The sequence below is a fragment of the Mustela nivalis genome (genome assembly GCF_964662115.1).
Source record: "Mustela nivalis genome assembly, chromosome: 7".
NCBI lineage: Eukaryota > Metazoa > Chordata > Mammalia > Carnivora > Mustelidae > Mustela > Mustela nivalis.
This window is the reverse complement of record NC_139026.1, coordinates 123,990,584-124,009,049: the sequence shown is the minus strand read 5'-3', so window position 1 is coordinate 124,009,049 and position 18,466 is coordinate 123,990,584. Positions and strand designations below refer to the sequence as shown.

The window sequence follows — 18,466 nt, the reverse complement described above, 5'->3', positions numbered from 1 at the left end:
AAAGCCTGGCATATTATACATGTTCAAAAAAACTCAGAAAACAAAAAACAAAACTTTTTGAACAAACCTGCAAAGAAAACCACCCAAAAACAAAAATTCCCCAATTTCCACTGTATAGTGTACACCAAAATAGTTAAAATATAAGAACTTTCAAACCATAGATAATTTAAAAGAAAACAGCATTAAATGTCTGTCATACATCTGAACAGAGATGGAATTTATAAACTTAGAAGCAGCTGAAGAAATCAGAGTGACAGACCAATAGATTTAAATAAATAAAGGAAATTTCTGTATGTCAAGTACCCTCCCCTTTCCTGAGAGGACCAAAACTAAACAGTAAACTACATGCCTTAGAAGAATGCTATAAATTACAGTTAACATACTGATTATGTAAAACATCTATACAAAAAAAAATTTTTAAATACTAAGATGTAAATCATTAGTCAAAGAATATGAAATAATTAGTTACACAGAAGGAAATACAAGATTAAATAAATATTTAAGAGCTAATCCTCTACCAATAAAATTCAAAAATATCAATTTTTAACAATTTAATGGAAAATTTATCTTTGAATGATAAGACTCAGAGTTGGCAAGGTAAAATGCATATCTTTAGGTATTGCTGATATAGTATTAGTGTGACTCTTTTAGAAAGGAATTGAAGAGGGGGCGTCTGGGTGGCTCAGATATTAAGTGTCTGTCTTTGAGTCAGGGCATGATCTGAGGGTCCTGGGATTGAGCCCCACATTGGGCTCCCTGTTCAGCAGAAGCCTGGTTCTCCCTCTTCCATCCCACTTCTTGTGTTCCCTCTCTCACTGTCTCTGTCAAATAAATAAATTAAATCTTAAAAAAAGAAAAAAGTAATTGAAGGTAAAAATAGTCTAATACTATTTATACTCTTCAAATCAATAATTCTACAATGGGAAACCATCCCAAATATGGTAAAAACTGATGTCCAAAGATGGGCTTCACTGTTTAGTAGAGAGAGAAACCCAACTTAGTGTCCCCAATAGAACACAACAGAATGAAATAATCTGTGGTGGCTTTCCTTTCCTAGGACACTAAGAATGTATTTTAAATTGTGTTTAAGAACATTATACAGTAATATGAGGAAAGGAACTGGTTATAATATTATATAAAAAATACAATTCAAAATTATATGTACAGATTGGATCAGTTAGAAATGTTACAAAATACTGATTTGTATTTTGTAAAGTGCTTGCCTTTTGGTTTTTCCTGAATTTTCTTTCATGACTACTTATTATTATTGTAGCAATGAAAAAAAATATACAGTTTAAAGGAGTAGAAATAATCTTGGGGGGAAAAAAGGAAAACATTAATAATTTGAATATTCTTGAAAAGTCTCAAAATACTTTGCTACATGAACAAAGACAAGCAGAATGGTGTACCCGTTAAGAGCAGATTCGGGACCTACAGGGAGTTAAATCCTGCCTCTACTGCTAACCACACAATTCCCAGGAAATTACTCATTTTTCTGTACCTTCGTGTGTACACTCATAAAATGGGGATAGATAAAAGCACCTGCCTCATAGAGCTGTTGGTGAGTATTCAATGGGTTAATTCATATAAAATACTTACAGTATTCTACAGTGCTTTGCACATAGTAAACATGTAAGCATCCATCAGCTTTTGTTCACATCTCAAAAAGTATACTGGAAAGAAACTATTCTTTTTTGCTAGGAAACTGGAGCCAGTATTAAAAAATTCAATTTTCCTTATTCTTTAACACAATCTCAGAAAATATTTAAATTAATAAAAATATTATTTCAATTCAAGGGGCTGAATTCCAAGACTGATACTACTCCTAAAATAAAATATATAGAAGTATTACCTTGTTGATATCATCTGCTGTAAATCCAGTTTGTTCTAAGAGTCCTCTGATTGCTTCTATACATTTATTAAAAAGTGGAGAACAGAGAAGTTCAAATCTTGCTCTGGACACACATAGAAAAAGACATAGAGAAAAGGCTTAGTACAATTAAGACAATTTTTCTTGTGAAGAGTAATGCCCAAACCTAGTATAATGGTTCTCTTAAAGATAGGTTTATGATCAGAACAAGATATTAAACACCTAACAGTGTAATACCATGGTGGGGAGAGGACACCTAAGTTATTCACCTACAAATGTATGAAGACATTCAATGTCAAATTCAGAAGATTCCTACTCATGGCTTACTTGTAAAAGCTTTCAAAAAACCTAAAAATAAATACTCAGTGTATGATATTTCCAGCAAAGCCATAGACTCAAATTCAAACTCCATTTGGAAGCTTTCGCTATTTTTATACATTAACGGTTTCAAAAATTATTTCTCATCATTTTTTCTTTATAATCTGAGACTATGCTGTACATGTTTAGTTCTCTTACTCTGAGAACTAAATGCTAACACATAATTTTAAGATCTATGATTATGAAAAATGTATTCCCTAACTTCACACTAAACTTAAATGCAGATGACTGATTTTTAAAATTATTTGTACTATCTATACATACTTTATAGTTGAACTCTTTGTGATAAAGACAAAATTTCCTTAATGAAAAATTACAAATTATATTTCATTCCTGATAACCAAGCAATAATACGCAAGCATATACTGAGTACTTGGACATACTCACCATTAAGTTAGGAATTCTAGAAACAGAAAAAATACACAACACTCTGCCCACAAAGAGATTTCAAATTAACACCTTTCAATCTTTTGGGTCATAGTTTGAAATCTCTCTTAAAAGAGCTAGCAGTGCTAATAGAATTTTCTGTGAGCCATCAGGCTTCTGAGACTATTGAGCACTTGAACTGTGGCTAGTGCTGAGGAACTGAATTTTTTATGTTATCTATTTCTAATTAATTACAATTTAAATAGCCATAGGTGGCTAGTGTATGTTGTATTGGGGACACAGAGCTAGAGTCTTCAGGAAAGCCCTGGAAATAAGGAAGCTAAACTATAAGGACCAAATGAAGACTAAATTTAACCAAATATAGTCAGTAGAATCCTAAAAATAATACTGTAATTCTGAAAATTATTATTACGTTTCCAAGTCACCTGTTAGGTTGTTGGGAGGTTTAAACAGCAAACCACTGGTAGCTATTATTAGCGTTAATAATATGCAAGGCAAAATGATAGGGCAATGTCCTCCCTTTGGATTCTCTGTATTTAGTTTGACTAAGTACCGTTGAAACACGTGCAGCTCACATAAACTTAACCAACAACAAGTCTTTCTTTCAAAGATCTAGGATTCCTTTTTCACACACTGTTCTTCGTAGCTGTCGGTAACAGGGCAAGCAATCACAATTGAGGTCAGTAGTTTTGGAGCAGTTACTTAGTCTAACAAGAACTCGACCTTGGAATAAAGACAAGAAAGCTCTCCCTTTACAATGGCTAATAAATCTCAAACAAACAAACAAACAAAAAGCCCTAAGTGAGAAAATTACACCTAAAAAAAAGTCTTTGGAATCTTTTAGGTTTTTTGAATTTCAGTTTTACCTGGACACGTTGCAGTCAAAATCTTGACCTTCATACAGTGAGTCAAGGAAACAATTGGCACTTCCCAAGGTTGACAAAGAATGCTTTGCAATGTCAGCACTGTTCATCAACTTCATCATGGCTCGGGCATTCCCTCTCACGTCATGTCTGAAGGATCTAAATCAAAAATACAGTCTTTGGAGCTTAAAAATTCCTAGGCCATTCATATATAAATTCTAATTATTAGATTCTATACATTAGAATTTATAAAAACTCAAATCTAGAGAATGCTTACTAGGATATCTATAATAAATTCATATTAATATCAGGTTTTAGCAACTAGCTTTAAAACCCTTCAAAATATCTGAATAAATTCTTTGCAATTAAGAGTCTCCTCAAGAAAAAGAAATGAGTATTTTTGATACTTGGAATTGCTAAATTCTGTGACCATAATAACAGACTGTCCTTTGAGGAAGTAGAGTAGCTACCATCTTTTGGCAGGAGCGTTAAACAAGAAGGTGATGGAGATTATTATGACCAGGTCAAGTCTCCTATCTCTCTCCGTTTATAAATGCAGCACAATCACAGTTTAATGGTATAAAATGATCGGTCCAGCACTAAAAAAAAAACAAAAAAACTAAAAGGGTTTTTTTCCCCCTAAGATTTTATTTATTTATTTCGATAGAGAGAGAGCACGAGTCAGAGTGCACCAGCAGGGAGAGTGAGAGAGAAGCAGGCTTCCCCACCAATGAGGTAGCCTGACATGGGGTTCGATCCCAGGATTCTGGGATCACAACCTGAGCTGAAGGCAGACACTTAACTGACTGAACCACCCAGGTGCCCCTAAAAGGGCTTCTTTAAAGAAATTTGACACATATAAAATATGTAAAATTATCATTTCTCTATCTCTAACACAAGTTAATTGTTAAAATTACTTGGCTCTGTCTCTAAACATGTATAGTAACTGCAACTGGTAGTCAAATGAACAATGTCTTATCCTTGAGTTGAAGCACCTTCATAACAGAAAGCCGTATAGGTCTTTACGAAACAAGTGAGAACCTACTTCTTTTTCAAGATGTTTTTTTACCCAGTCAGTTTAGTCAAACTGATGAAAATACTATTTTGTGACCTCCCCCCCAAATTTTTTTTAAGAGTGGCAATGTCTAAAATATAAGCTTTATTTATTTGGCTCATGATTTTGAATGGAATAATTATACCCAGGACCCAAACTGAAATATTCCTTGTGACAGCAGGCTAGTAATTAAATAAACACTCCAAAGACACTAATTCACTAGGATGTGACCATAACGTAATGTAATCTTTATCAGCTCTAACCTTTTCAAATTTGTTTAGAAGGTAGTGAGCCCTCAGTGCCTGTACCCTCCTTTATCTAGACATAACAGCAGCACCTGAGGAATTAAGAATTTGAACTTGGAGACCCAAGTTCACACCGTTCAATATCTGGTGGGCCCTTGCACTAAGTGAAAAGTCAGCACACTGTGCTGCGCAACTTGGCCTCTGCTTCCCTGTAAATGCTGGGAGAGCACAGGATAACAGCGACATGAAAATAGCCAAAGCACTGGAAAATAAAAACAAAAAATAGATCCTCCTTCGAAGCAGTGCAATTTAAAACAAAACAAAACAAAAAAACAAAACAAAAACCCTGAAGAGAAACTTCAATCAAAACATCATCAAGGGCACCTGGGTGGCTCAGTGGGTTAAAAGCTCTGCCTTCGGATCAGGTCATGATCCTGGGATCGAGTCCTGCATCAGGCTCTCTGCTCAGCAGGGAGCTTGCTTCTCTGTCTCTTTCTGCCTGCCTCTCTGCCTACTTGTGATATCTATCTGTCAAATAGATAAAATCTTAACAACAACAACAAAAAAACAACAAAAAAACCCACCATCAAGTCCATTAATACTCACCTCTGAAACTCCGAAGCTAGGTACTGTGCTAAGGTTTCTGTGAAATGTGTACCTCCAATGTTATCATCAGTGTTCGTTGAAAGAACACGGTATATTCCACTGTTCACTTCCATGATACTGACAGATAAGGATGTTCCCCCAAGTTTAAAAACCAAAATATTGCTTAAAAGAAAAATAACATGAGTAAGTTATGAGAGAATCACACCGTTTTAAAGTAGGTTGGACATTAGAATTTAACTTAGTTTAATCCCTAATCATAATAAGAAAACTGAAAATCTCACACGAGTCAACTGAGTTGTCCATGGTCATCACTTAGTGCTGAATTAAACCTAGAACCCATTACCCATATCTTCTGATTCAAAGTCAAAGTTCATTTTTACTTTGTTGTACTATTAAAATTTGATTTTTCTGAGTAACCAGAGTTCAAGATACTTTTTTAAAAAATTCCAGTATAATTAACATACAGTGCAAGATACTAACCTTTCCAAGCAGAGTTTGCAATTACAAGTCATAAGAGAATTAAATATAGAAATTTTATGTGCTAATATTGACCAAGTAACTGCTATAGTAACATGTTCTATAAAAATCAAACATACATAAAACTAGAAGCTAACTTCCTATATTCTAGGATTATCTAGTTCACCTAAAACTGTTTTCCTACGGATTTAAACATATGTTTTTCTAGCTGTGAAATAGGAGTAAGGTCAAACAACGAGGGAACACATCTGTATTAATCTCCCCCCCTAAAGGTATCCATGTCCGTTCTATTAAGATAAGTTTTGACAACTAAATTAGGAGTATGTCTTACTATTTTATTACTAAAAGACATCTCAAATCCTATGCTGGACTCTCCCCATCTCCTGCCATGAAAAATGTATGTAAAAGTACTGTTTCTAAACATGTTCAATAATTGGAATTGATAGAAAAATTAACAGTGCCCTAGCCTGAGCTAGAATTTGGTCGGGCTTGTAAATTTCAAATCTTTCTCCAATAAAGATAACATGAGTGATAAGAAAAGGATAGGAAAGCTCAGTCTTCCCTCTCGTTATGTCCTTTCTCTGCTCTCCTAGGACGCCTTTCTCATCTATTTGAAAAGCTCCAATGCAGTTTCAGAACCTTTTTATTCATAAAGGCTTTATTTATATAATAATCCCTACTGATATAAATGTAGTAATCTAAAATATTTTCTGCACTGAAAACTTTAAAGCTGCAAACATGGTTTTTACCTTTTTCCAGTGGGGCAGTCTTGTCCAATTCCATAAGCCAAAAGAGCTGCAGATGGTTCATGGATTAACCGCAAAACATTAAACCCAGCAGCTCTGGCTGCTTCCCTGTGGATGATTTGCATTCAATAAATTTAATATCAACATGTTCATCAATACAACATGTTGAAATATTTTCTTAACAAAGAAAATAAAGTGTGCATATATGAAGGAAAAGGAAAGCTCTCAAAAATGCCCATGCTTATAAACTTTAGAGATTAATATTAAACAAATTTAATAATGTAATTAATTATAACTTAATAAAGATACATAAATTAATAAACAAATTTATAATACATTTTGGAACTCTCCAGTTTCTTTAACTTGGGGTCACAGTTTTTTTTTTTTTTTTAAAGATTTTATTTATTTATTTGACAGAGAGAAATCAAAAGTAGACGGAGAGGCAGGCAGAGAGAGAGAGAGGGAGGGAACAGGCTCCCTGCTGAGCAGAGAGCCCGATGCGGGACTCGATCCTAGGACCCTGAGATCATGACCTGAGCCGAAGGCAGAGGCTTAACCCACTGAGCCACCCAGGCGCCCTTGGGGTCACAGTTTTAACATTCCACAAGTTTAAGTAAATAATGCAATTATCTATCCCAGAAGCAACTCAGATGCTTGCCGAAGTCCCACATGAGACTCTATCCTCAAGGCAAAGGCATGCATGGTTGCCAATTATACCTGAATAATGACCCATAAAAACTAAAAACTAAACCCAACTTTTTTTTTTTAAGATTTTTTTTTTTTGGACACAGAGAGAGAGTAAGCAAAAGGAGCAGAGGGACAGGGAGAAGCAAATTCCTTGCGGAACAGAGAGCCCAATGTGGCGCTCAATCCTAGGACCTCGGGATCATGACCTGAGCCAAAGGCAGACATTTAACTGACTGAGCTACCCAGGTGCCCCCCCAACTTAGATGTAAAGATCTAAGGTGAAGAAATTATTGCAAATATTTTCATTGCAAAAAACTGTGTATTTTTGTATAATTTCCACGTAAACCACTTAACCTGGTAATTAAAAACATTTCCAGTTGAAACAATTAATAAGGTACATCTAATTTTATGTTCTTTTGGCATTTCATAAAAGACAGGAAATATTAATGATCATCACTAGACCTTCTACCATAGTATTTATATATGTAACTACAATCATCTGTTTATAAATACAATTTTATCGCCAAAGGTATTTTCAAATACAATTTTACCTTTGACTACATTATGATATGAAATCTATATTTCCTTTAAGCAAATAAGATAAACTTACCCAAGAGCATTTTTTTGCTTTTCTCCAAAATCAAATGGAACAGTAATAACTACATCATTTGCATCTGAGCCCAGTACAGAATGTGCTGTTTCTGTGTATAAAAAAATATAAAAATAAATTCCAATGACAAAAAAAAATCACGACACTTTGCAGTTTACTAATTTGTGCCAAAGACCTTCTCACTGTAAAGATTTTCCAATTCACCTGATTGCCCACCCCACTCATTTTCTTCCCTCGCTCTCTTAAATCGTGCAGAACTTTCTGTGGTTTTGGAAGTTTGTGGACATGGAACTATGTACTTTCCAAAAAGCCTGGCTCTTAGGCTTCAAAATGGTAACTATCTCCCAAATTAGCCTGGTTCCATTAAGAATGAGCTGCTAATCCATGAGTGTGAAGACAAGCAGCGTATTAGTTCAACACATTAAAAAGCTGCCTTCCATCCCAAAAATTTATAACATAATTCCAGAGCTGAAGTGAGCCTTATAAATACTCTACTCCAGAATTTTCCAAACTGTACCACAGCATGCCACTCAGCTTCGAGCCTTCGTCAGAAGTGGTGGTAAGCCAGACTTGCTTCATCTGCCTAAATAACTGTTCGAGGAGCACTGTTAATCTTGAGCTATATGTTGAGCTAAATCTTGAGATAAAATGTTCATTCTTCACCAAGCTTATTTGGTCACTTCATTTTAAGAAGCTGTGAAAATGCTAACCTCACCCCACCCATAATGTTACTTCTAAGACAACCAAAGTCGGGGAAGGAAGTCAGTTGATCAAGGTCACATGGCTGGGTAGTAGCTCAGACAGATCTAGTATTAGGTCTTCATCTGTTACAACACCCTGCTTCCCTCCAGATCAAGAAACACCTCTAACTTTTTTTAAAGGTCAACCTTTAGAAGATCTTTTGCTCAATACCTTTCATCTTACTAAATATCAGTCTGGCAACATCTTCTGGGTTAACAAACTTCGTTCCTTCTCCAGTATCTACTTCGTATCGTAACTTTCCATTTTTTTCAATGACCTATCAAGGAAATTGTTAAGTGTGTTAGATGAGGAATAATTGTAATAAAAATACAAAATTTCAAAATAATATTATAGGTTATGACTTTGGCGATTACTTTGTGTAATAGAGAGGTAATAATAGAACCATACTCACTAAACATTTACTTTCCTTGATGTATTTCTGAGCCTGTGGATCATCAGAGCTGTCCATAAAGATAAAGATAAATATTAAAATCAGCATTGTTGATGTGTAATATTTAAAGATTATATTTTTCAATACCACTAAACAAATATAAAAATACAAGCAATTATTAAGCTGCCTAATATTAACAAATCATGATATAGAGGATAGGATTAAATGGATATAGTATTTATAATGGTTAGTGATTCTATTAAAGTGTTAATCTTTACATCTAAAAGTAAATAGCTCTTATTTGTTCTGATCTTGTTATTAACAGATGCTATACATTTGGGGTAATTCATAATATCAGTGATTTTATGTCACATACTCTCTCACCTATGATCTTGAAGACCCAATCCCTGAGTGAAAAGGGCAAGAAAATATTTCAAAGTAAGGGCAAACCAGAACACCTAGCACCATCTTTGTTTCTTGGCTTCTGAAGAAGAATCAACATGCAACGTCAAAAAAATTGAGCAAAAGTACACATTGTAAATGGAAAGGTGCAATATATTGCAGGTACATAGATCTATAATGTCCTATACAAATTAAGTAGTAAATAAACATGTATGGAAATGAAAAAAGTAACAATGGGTGTAATGTTGCTCAAAATACCAATTTGTGCAGACTACAAAAATGTTCTTACCTATTATTACCTCACTTGATCTTCACAACACTTAAGTGGGGGTTAATTCGGCAGGTATTATTTTAGAGAAAAGAGGTCCTTAGGGAATCAGTGACTTCTAAGCTAGTAAGGGGTCTTCTCTAGTTAGTCTTCTGCTGTTTGCACTTTACCAACTGCCTCCCAGTAAGAAGGTAAATGACTTAAGTACTCTGCCCTTTTGAGCAGTGATAGGAGTCTCTCATCTTTGCTTAATTTCATCTAGAAATGAAAGTAAACCCTTCCAGTTAACCCTTCTTCCAAGGCATAGCTATTCCGTCCAGGGATCAGTTTTAGTAAGAGGAGTTGGAAATGAATAGGGATGATCTGCTGCAGTTACTGAACACCTGAGGACCCTAACCTGTAAACAAGAGGGAGACAAAAGGGGTTTCTGATGGACTCATGCAGCTCAGAAATCTGTCTAGAACACTTGACGATCCCTCATACTTCTCTATTACCTAAAAATTGGTAGAGAGGAAAACAGGTAAGGAGCTTGCCCTAAGTCACAGGGTTAATTCATGGCAGAAGGGACTGGAATCCAGATCTTTAATACGAAGTTTGGTATTCTTTTCACCTCAGTCCTCCCTCCCTTCCTTCCTCTAAATCCAATAATCCAGTATTTAGACTACATCCTGGACAACTATTTTAAGGGTAAGAAAAAAAGATGAAGTCTACCCATTGTAATCTTTTTGCACCAATGTAATTTCAGCATGACACTTAACAGCTGTTTTCTTCAGAAGAGAATTTTAGTCAACCAGGACAATTTACCCGGTTACCTGTAAACTATCTGTGAGCTATCTTAGACAAGGTGATTTGCCAGGAAAGCCTATATTATGGAATTTAAAGAACTTCTAGAAATGGAAAATTACTTCTCAACTGCCCTGCAAAGAGGGTCCTTCTCATGTGAGGACAGGAAGCACAGAAAGCTCTTAGAACCAGATACAGGCGAGACCCTGGGGATTAGCTGGTAAAGAAAAAGAAAGCAGAGCGTGGACGTGACAACACATGGTCATGGATATCGCCAGAAAGTAGCGGACTGACCCACAAGTACATACAAGTGAAAACTTTATTTGTCCACACCAGGATTAAATCACTTAACAGAAACACAAAGGACGGTGGGAAGTTGGCATACACAGCACCTCATTTACATCATGGTCTTTAGGTGGCCGAGTGTTAATCCCACCACTGTATCACCACCTCTACAAGCAACGCCACTTTCTCTTCCTCGTCCTTCCTTAAATGTCTCTTGCACCGTCAGCAGGCGGTTGGACCTGGTAGACGCAGCACTAATGTGCCCCAAGGTCTTCTTCCCCGTTACCATCACAACACGGCGCCTTCCGTGTCTGAAAGTGTTTTTACATTCATCTGTTCAACTGGCCCTCACGACATTCCTGTGAGGTAGGTAGGAGGGTGATTTGTTTCTCCCTCTGTGGGCGAGGAACCTGAGTCACAGAATGGTACATTGATCTGCCAAAAGAGGGGCAGATACGAATGGCTGGGCCTAGAGCTTAGAGCTTAGGCAGGATTTCTGAGCTTGTTCTCACTCATGGGGCCTCCCCTTAACAATATTTCGCCTCTTTTTTTGTTTATTTCATTAAGAATTTTCACTTTAGTTTTATTTTCACGTGAAGGTTATTTCGCCCAAAAGATTTTCATGATACTACCTTCCGAGTTTTACTCCACTTTTGTTCTTTAGCACTTCTCTTATCTCAAATAAATCCCTGCCTATGTACCTTGCTACCATTAATAGATTAATATAGTACAGGCCTAACTCTCCTTCAAGTACTGCCCTGTTTTTCCAGAAAGTCTACATATCTACATTAGTGTTATCCAGTTATAAATTACACACATCCCTCCATATAAAGGCATAAAATAATTTGAGAAAATGCACATGTATAGATATATACCCATTTCACTGCCTTGGTATATGCTTCTTTAAAGCAAGGAACCTATGTTCCTTGTGTCCTATGTGTGATGCTTATTTAAGCTGAGTATATTAATAAATACTAGGATCACAGAATGCGTCCTTAAAATACAATTGTTACCAATAATTCAAACACAATATGTGCCCGTAGCTGAAAACACAGCAATTAAAATTTCACTTCGCCTTTTTTTGTTATGCCACTTATGACAATTTTTTTTAGAACTGGAAGGTACTAGAAAAGTCATCTAGTACAAATCTCTCCTTTTAGAGAAACTGAGGCACAAACAGGACAAGTCATCTGCCCGATGTAACAAACTGTAACAGCGTTAGAACCCAGTTCTAACTGGAGTCCAGTGTGTTCTACCACACCAGCCGCCTTCTACATTCATCTCCCACTCATCAGAACAGCTTGCTCGCTTGCCCTCTATTCATGGTTCCAGGCATATTCCCACTATTGTTTTGACTATTTCTCTATGGATCTGTATTACCAGCTTTGAGGTAAGCACCCAAGCCTACAAAATATAAAACAAAATCTCTTCAAACATGCCTACACTTGTTTTGTTTATTTATTTATTCTTAGCCTGTAGACTGGAGGAAAGCTTTTTTAAATTCCAAGGCTCCTATTTGTATCTCCTTAAAGTACTAACTAAACCACTTAAAAGCTTTAAGTTAGTTTGATGATGGCCAGTAACTGCATTCCTTCTAAAGTAAACTGGAGTATGGCTCAACACCTTTGTATCTCCTAGAGAAGTATGTATGTTTTGGGAGGGAAGGGGATGTGTCTGTTGAGGGCTTTGTGCTTAAAAGCAGTTAACTCTGCAGGCAGTCTTTATCCACACCATCCTCAATTGTTCCCAAAGCTGTCCTCTTCCACCATATGCCATCAACAAGGTGAACGTCTGTTTACACAGTATGAGAAAAAGTGATTTTGCAAAGCTCCCTAGAAGGACAGTTTTCCAGGGCTTGCTTTCTGTAACATGTGAGACAGAAAAAAGGCTAACAGAAAAGAATGCAAATTAGCTAAAAGCATTTGGAAAACAGATTCTAAATTGTTTCCACGTGTTGTTCAAATGATACCCAACCTAAAGACACGTAATTATGCATATAAAGGGATCCAAAGGATATGGAATGCAAAGAATTTACTTACATTTAATGTTTTATAAAACAGCCAATACCTCATTAGAGATTATCAATATGAATTGTAACACACAACTGTGGCTCCCTGTCCATTCTGAATTATATCCTTATAGTGATAAGACACTAAGAACTAGTAAAACGGAGGGAATGATGGTTTGACCACTGAGTGCTTACTAGTAGGTATGTCACAAACACAGCAGTGAAAACGTAAGAGATAAAGGTACAAATACATATATCTATATTAGCCTAATAAGCTACACAGAGGAATTTAAAAAATGAAGATCTTACAAGAATCAGTCAGGTTAAACCAGTAAAGATTCAAGCAATGAGGTCGTGGTATACACCGTAATTCTGTATCTTGTCAACTAATGTGCCTCACCCTAGCCTTACCTCGGCCAAGGTCAGATGCATTAATAACTTACATGTATATAGTGTGTAGTGCTTTTAAACTTTCAAACTCTTTCACATCTATTAGCCATTTGATCCTCACAACAACCCTGTGAGGTAGGCAGGTCAGGAGTTATTACCTAGCCCCCATTTTACAGATGAGGAAACTGATGTAGAGGTAAACGAAACTGCCTCGCGTCAGAGGGAAAGCCACAGCTAACTAGCTCTCTGGACTCGGCTCCATCTGTTTCCTAGGAGACCGCTCCTCACACATCCGAGAGGTCTTTCAATTAGTGGAGAAGCTTGGGGAAAGCAACTAGCGTGGATCTTCCTGCCACCCTGCGTATTAACGGTTCATCCGCTCTTTTTCCCGAAGGACCTGTAAAAGGAGCCAAGGTACCAAAAGGCAGGTGTTGGACCTGGGCTTCTACCACTTTAGGAAAGAGACTCTTTTGCAATCAACTCCTAACTTTTGGTATTTGAAATTAACCTCTGAAGCAATTTTTCAAGCCCTAGCTGAAAAGCACCGGTGGCCTCTTCCACTGCCGTTGCCAAGCGTCTGACTGCGATCACGGCATCCCTGCGGAGCTCGTTGGCAGTGTCTTGCTGAGCACTGGCCTCCTCACCAATAGCAATCAGCCTGTCCAATTTTTCTTCCTCACGCTTTGAAAGTTCTCGTGCCAACCTCCTGTTTTCTGCCAACTCAGCTGCAATAGTCCTGGCCACTGACCGCCTTCTTCGCCTCGCCCACCTTGGAGGGGGCTCACTGGTCAAAGGCCTATCCCCACCAGAAACAAAAGGAACTCTGGAGGAGACGACCGGAGGCCGCTGTGTGGAGGCCACCCCAGGAGTGTTCCGGCTGGTACTGGCGCAGGGACTGGGCTCACTGGACACACCCAGTCTGGTCATGGGGCTGCTCTGACAGGGAGCAACTGCACCTCTGAAAAGGTGGTGGGAACTGCTGTAGCTGGGGGTCCCTTGAGAGCACCCTGAAAAACAAAGCAACAATGTTGCAAAGAGGACATTCCTGCGAAGGGAATGCTTGGAGCCAGCAGCGGAAGCTGAGAGACAATTACAACACTGTGGTAGTTCCTGGAAAGGCCTCTTTCCACAAGGGGTTGGGAAAATTTCAATGCCTTGGTCTGGACACTTCTGCCGACCATTATCTTCCCTCCAAACCTCCCCGCTGCCTTCTCGAACCCCTTTCCACGTAGCCAGCCAACCCAATCTCAATTCTCATGTTCCTATGCACCCACTATAAATAATGCCAAAATGAGTCTGGTTCTAAAGAGTACTTTTTCCACATTTCAAAAAATCTAATACCTTATATACCTAGGGTCATTGCTTTTGAAGACCTGGAGCCCCTTACCTTACGAGAAGGCTTAAAAAAACAGAGGGTCTGGGTCAGAAATGGAGACAAAGTTGAAGAGAACACCATCCAAATATATACTGCGGTTTAGAACCAAGTGACTCTGGTACCCCAATCCTTCACATGCTTGGGAGTTACCTGCACCCGAGGATTCATCCCAGGAGTCCTCGAGGTCACTGGTTTCTCGCATCTGGTCACTGATTCTCAGTTGACAATCCTCATCTGATTCCTTAACTGTTTTCAAGATAGGCTGATGATCTGCTGCCTGAGTCCTTTTTGCTCTGAGAAGGCTGGTGCCCTCCTCCCCTGGGGTGTCAGAGGCCACTAGGTTCTGATCACAGTGCTTGGCCCAAGCAGCATCCTCCATTAAGTTGTCTGGGTCAGTCACTATCTGATTTCGGAGAAGCTGATCCAACGTATCATAAAACGGGCAGTGCGGCGGATCACCCACACTCGTAGCATGGGCAACGTACGCCTTTAAATACAACGCCTTCAGAACTTTAAACTTGGAGCGGCACTGACGTTCGGTGCGGCGGAAGCCTTCCTGCTGCATTCGCTTAGACACAGCCTGATAGACATCCGCATTATGATGCACAGTCTGGAGGCGCTGGATATACTCTGCCTCGCCTAGTATGGAGAGAAGAGTTCGCGTCTCCTGCCGGGACCACCGGATGCCCGCACTGCTATTGGAACTGGCCATAGTGGACCGGGAAGGAAGGCTAGCTGCAGGAAGCTCCTGGGCTGCAAGGTGAAGGTGAAGGTGTGGGGAAGCTCTGTGTGCTCTCAGTGTACTTCCAGGAGCCAGCCGATTCTTCCCTCTCAGGGCTAATTGTTGAGAAGCCAGGTCCAAGGACCGCATTTCTGGCTGGAAGGCCATAGGGGAATGAGAGTTACAGGGAGGGCGTAAGGATAACTGTGGCAGCAAGTTAGGTGGTGCTACCTGTGAGTAGGGTGCAAACAGGGAGGAGGCCAAGACCGAGAAAGCCCAACTGTGAAGGTTTGCCCAGGACAGGTACTGGACCAAGAGCTCAAAAGGACATTACTGCCTTGGTAAAAGGGGACTGACTCCTCCATAAAAGAGAGAGTGCTTCTGAGGCTGAGACCTGGTACAACTGTGTCTATCTGTAAAAATCACCACTGTCTTGTAAGTAGGCTAAGGTGGGAATACCTGGGCCAAGAGACAGTTCGCTCTAGAGAAGTGCCAGCAAGACCATGGTGGAACAGGTTGGAAGAGCACTCATCCTTTACCAGCCTTGGCCTGAGCAGCCTGTTGTGGTTACATATTATATCTGATCGTCACCGTGGCACTTTGTTAAAAGATAACTTTTGGGGCCAGAAAAGTAAGCTTAATTTCTTCCTGATAATACAAAGATTTTGCATGGTATGGCAGAACACAACCATATCATTACTCTGATCATCTGCCCTAAAATAGCAAAATCCAACAGGGCCACCAGGAGCTAGATCTACAGAAATATTCTGTATTTTGACTGTATCAATATCAGTATCGTGGTTGTGATACTGCACTCTAGTTTTCCAAGAGGTAAATCCAGTAATACATTGGGTCTCTCTGTATTATTTCTTACAACAGTATGTAAATTTGCAATGATCTCAAAATAAAAAGTTCAATTGAAAAAAATCCATACTGTCGGCTTCTTTTAGTGAATATAGCTTCAAAGCCGTCTAGAGCTTTTTAGAGATTTTATAACCTGCAAATTTTGACACCAATTGATTTATTTTCAATACGTACAATACTCAGTTTTGTCAACACATAAACGGAGAGGGGAGTATATTTATCATCACAAAAATTTAAATTCTGTCCAAAATACCCTAAGGAGAAAAATAAATCAAGTTCAATATAACTAAATATAGGTAAGGAATAACAAAAAATATCTGTATGTATAAAAGAAATAAATATTAGATTTATCTATAACCCCCAAATCCCAAGATCAACATGGGGCTTTTATACTTCTCAAATGAACAAAGCAGAAAGAGAAGATGAACTTGGGGGGAGTTAGAAGTCCTGAACTGCAGTCCTATCTAGCTCACCCCCCTAACTAACCAAGCAATTCCATAACTTCTGTGTGTCTTGATTTTCTCATCTACAAATGGGGAGGAATAAAACCTGCCTTACCAATCTTTTAGGGATTTGAGAGGATTAAATAATAGATGTGAAAGCACTTTGAAAATTTAAAAACACTGAATCAAGTATTCCTACTCCAGTGAAAATGAAAACCCCTAATTATTATGGTAATCTATAATTTGAGGAGACAGAAGTCTGGAGAAGCAAGCCTCTTTAATCTTTTAATTAAAGATACAACAGATGATTAACCTGATTCTTACTTAAGATGTTAATTAAGCTGTTTCTCTAATGATTAAATTTGTAAGTCAACTGGAAAAGTTAGTCCCCAGAAAGTGTCACAAAAGGACCTGAGAAAGAAAATCAATAGTTTCTATATAAATTATGACCAATTGTAACAAATTTTGCAAAAGTCAGCTACAGTGCAGAAAAGACTTCAAATTCCCACAAAATCTTTCAAGTTCCCTCTGTCGTGTAAAAAGATGCAAAGTCCAAATTACCACTTCTAAATGAAACATTATCCAACTATACAAATGTTGGCATTTATCAGTAAAAACAGATCTCTGAGCAAAAAACAAGTATCTGAGTGAATCCCATCCCTGAGAAAACACAACACTAATCATCAAAAGAAAGAGCCTACTGGGATAATCTCTGAAATAATTCAATCATAAAAAGCAACAAAAAATCAAACTGATGTTTCTAGTTTCATATCACATTATGCTGAGAATGTATGAACACATTTTATTTCCATGTGGAAAAGTACTATTTTATTCCATACCTTCTGCCAAGGATCTGCTTTACTTTCATTACTGTATTTGAAATATTTCTTATTCTACTCTGTTTTGCTGCCAATCCAACAACCTGAAAAAGAACAGCATATTACAATGCATGTAATTTTACTCATTTCCAAATACAAACATGAGGGGAATAGTACCTCTTCATTTTCTGTGTAAGCAACAACAGCTGGAGTAACTCTGTCACCTGCATCATTTGCAACCACATCAGCCCGGCCATCCTGGAAAAAAAATACACAACTCTATGAGATCTTTTTGGGGGGTTGGATATAGACACACAGACACAGACACATGGACACACACACAAAGAGTCTCATCAGACATATGCGGGTCAGTTCTACATTGCCATACCTGTAGGAAAAAAAATCACTGTATCAATACTTTAAACTTGCAGATTTAATTGCCAATATTAATTTCCTAGATTTTACATAAGGTCAACATTTCACAAACAACTGCCTCATTTTTTCAATCTGCTCTAGTCAATAATTGGATCAAACATAACTTAACTGTATACAATAATAAGATTTATTATATCACCCTTTCCAGTTTCCTTTCTTTCCTGACAAATACATTTTTCTTCCTTTTTCTACGTATGATGAGGTAGCACACTAAATCCCTTTGGTTTTTCCTTCCAAATCACTTGACATTTAAATGCAAGACTAATATCAGGGGAGTTCATTATTATTGTTCCTCCCACCTCCCTACTGATGAGAAGCGGACTACAATTCCTTGTTAAGCCCCCTCATTGAAGAAAGGTCAAGTCAGTAGAGCATGCACCACCAACTCACTTCACGAGCTTCGCGGGATCATCAATTCCTGTTCCAGATCTCGACCAGCAAGCAGGTCCCTTCCTGGCAAACCTTTGTAAACCTCCCGGTCGGGATGTTCAGGTCCACCTCCCGGCCAGCAGCAGCCCTGCCGTCCCCGGGGACCATCTCCCTCCGGGGCCTCCTGCCGCTCTGACATCCTCAAGACCTCCCAGGCCCCCTGCTGCCCAGACATTTCCCCGGACCGCCC

General features: G+C 38.2%; 2 protein-coding genes across 5 annotated transcripts in view; both read right to left on the bottom strand.

Annotated features, from left to right (window-relative positions):
- The window catches only part of HSPA14 (heat shock protein family A (Hsp70) member 14), a gene marked incomplete at its 5' end in the record, with an annotated part of 39,229 nt that overhangs the window by 20,031 nt on the left and 732 nt on the right, over nucleotides 1-18,466 (bottom strand). For 2 of the 3 annotated variants that reach the window (XR_014313975.1, XM_082739589.1), the window contains 9 exons: nucleotides 1,853-1,955; nucleotides 3,502-3,657; nucleotides 5,404-5,565; nucleotides 6,630-6,734; nucleotides 7,924-8,014; nucleotides 8,836-8,941; nucleotides 9,077-9,125; nucleotides 17,434-17,516; nucleotides 17,590-17,670. Coding sequence is in view for 2 of the 3 variants with exons in the window: in XM_082739589.1 (XP_082595715.1) it covers nucleotides 1,853-1,955; nucleotides 3,502-3,657; nucleotides 5,404-5,565; nucleotides 6,630-6,734; nucleotides 7,924-8,014; nucleotides 8,836-8,941; nucleotides 9,077-9,125; nucleotides 17,434-17,516; nucleotides 17,590-17,670 (936 nt within the window). Of the gene's footprint in view, nucleotides 1-1,852; nucleotides 1,956-3,501; nucleotides 3,658-5,403; nucleotides 5,566-6,629; nucleotides 6,735-7,923; nucleotides 8,015-8,835; nucleotides 8,942-9,076; nucleotides 9,126-17,433; nucleotides 17,517-17,589; nucleotides 17,671-18,466 lie in introns of those variants that run through there. The other variant, XM_082739590.1, reaches the window with a different exon arrangement.
- MSANTD7 (Myb/SANT DNA binding domain containing 7) lies at nucleotides 10,810-17,518 on the bottom strand. Of its 2 annotated transcripts, XM_082739591.1 has the most exons (3): nucleotides 17,434-17,518; nucleotides 14,717-15,443; nucleotides 10,810-14,198 (listed from the first exon to the last, which is right to left on the bottom strand). In XM_082739591.1, the coding sequence occupies exons 2-3, from the start codon at nucleotides 15,435-15,437 to the stop codon at nucleotides 13,675-13,677; spliced, it is 1,245 nt and encodes a 414-aa protein (XP_082595717.1). In that variant the 5' UTR covers nucleotides 15,438-15,443; nucleotides 17,434-17,518; the 3' UTR covers nucleotides 10,810-13,674. The 2 variants fall into 2 exon arrangements, with proteins under 2 accessions (XP_082595717.1, XP_082595718.1); XM_082739592.1 differs by lacking the exon at nucleotides 17,434-17,518 and having other exon boundaries at nucleotides 14,717-15,342.

Excerpts from the sequence above, each read along its gene's own strand:
- MSANTD7 (XM_082739591.1), bottom strand. The coding sequence starts at position 15,437 with ATGCGGTCCTTGGACCTGGCTTCTCAACAATTAGCCCTGAGAGGGAAG. Across the intron at positions 14,199-14,716 it reads GGATGAATCCTCGGGTGCAG|GGTGCTCTCAAGGGACCCCC; the intron begins GTAACTCCCAAG and ends TTTGTTTTTCAG.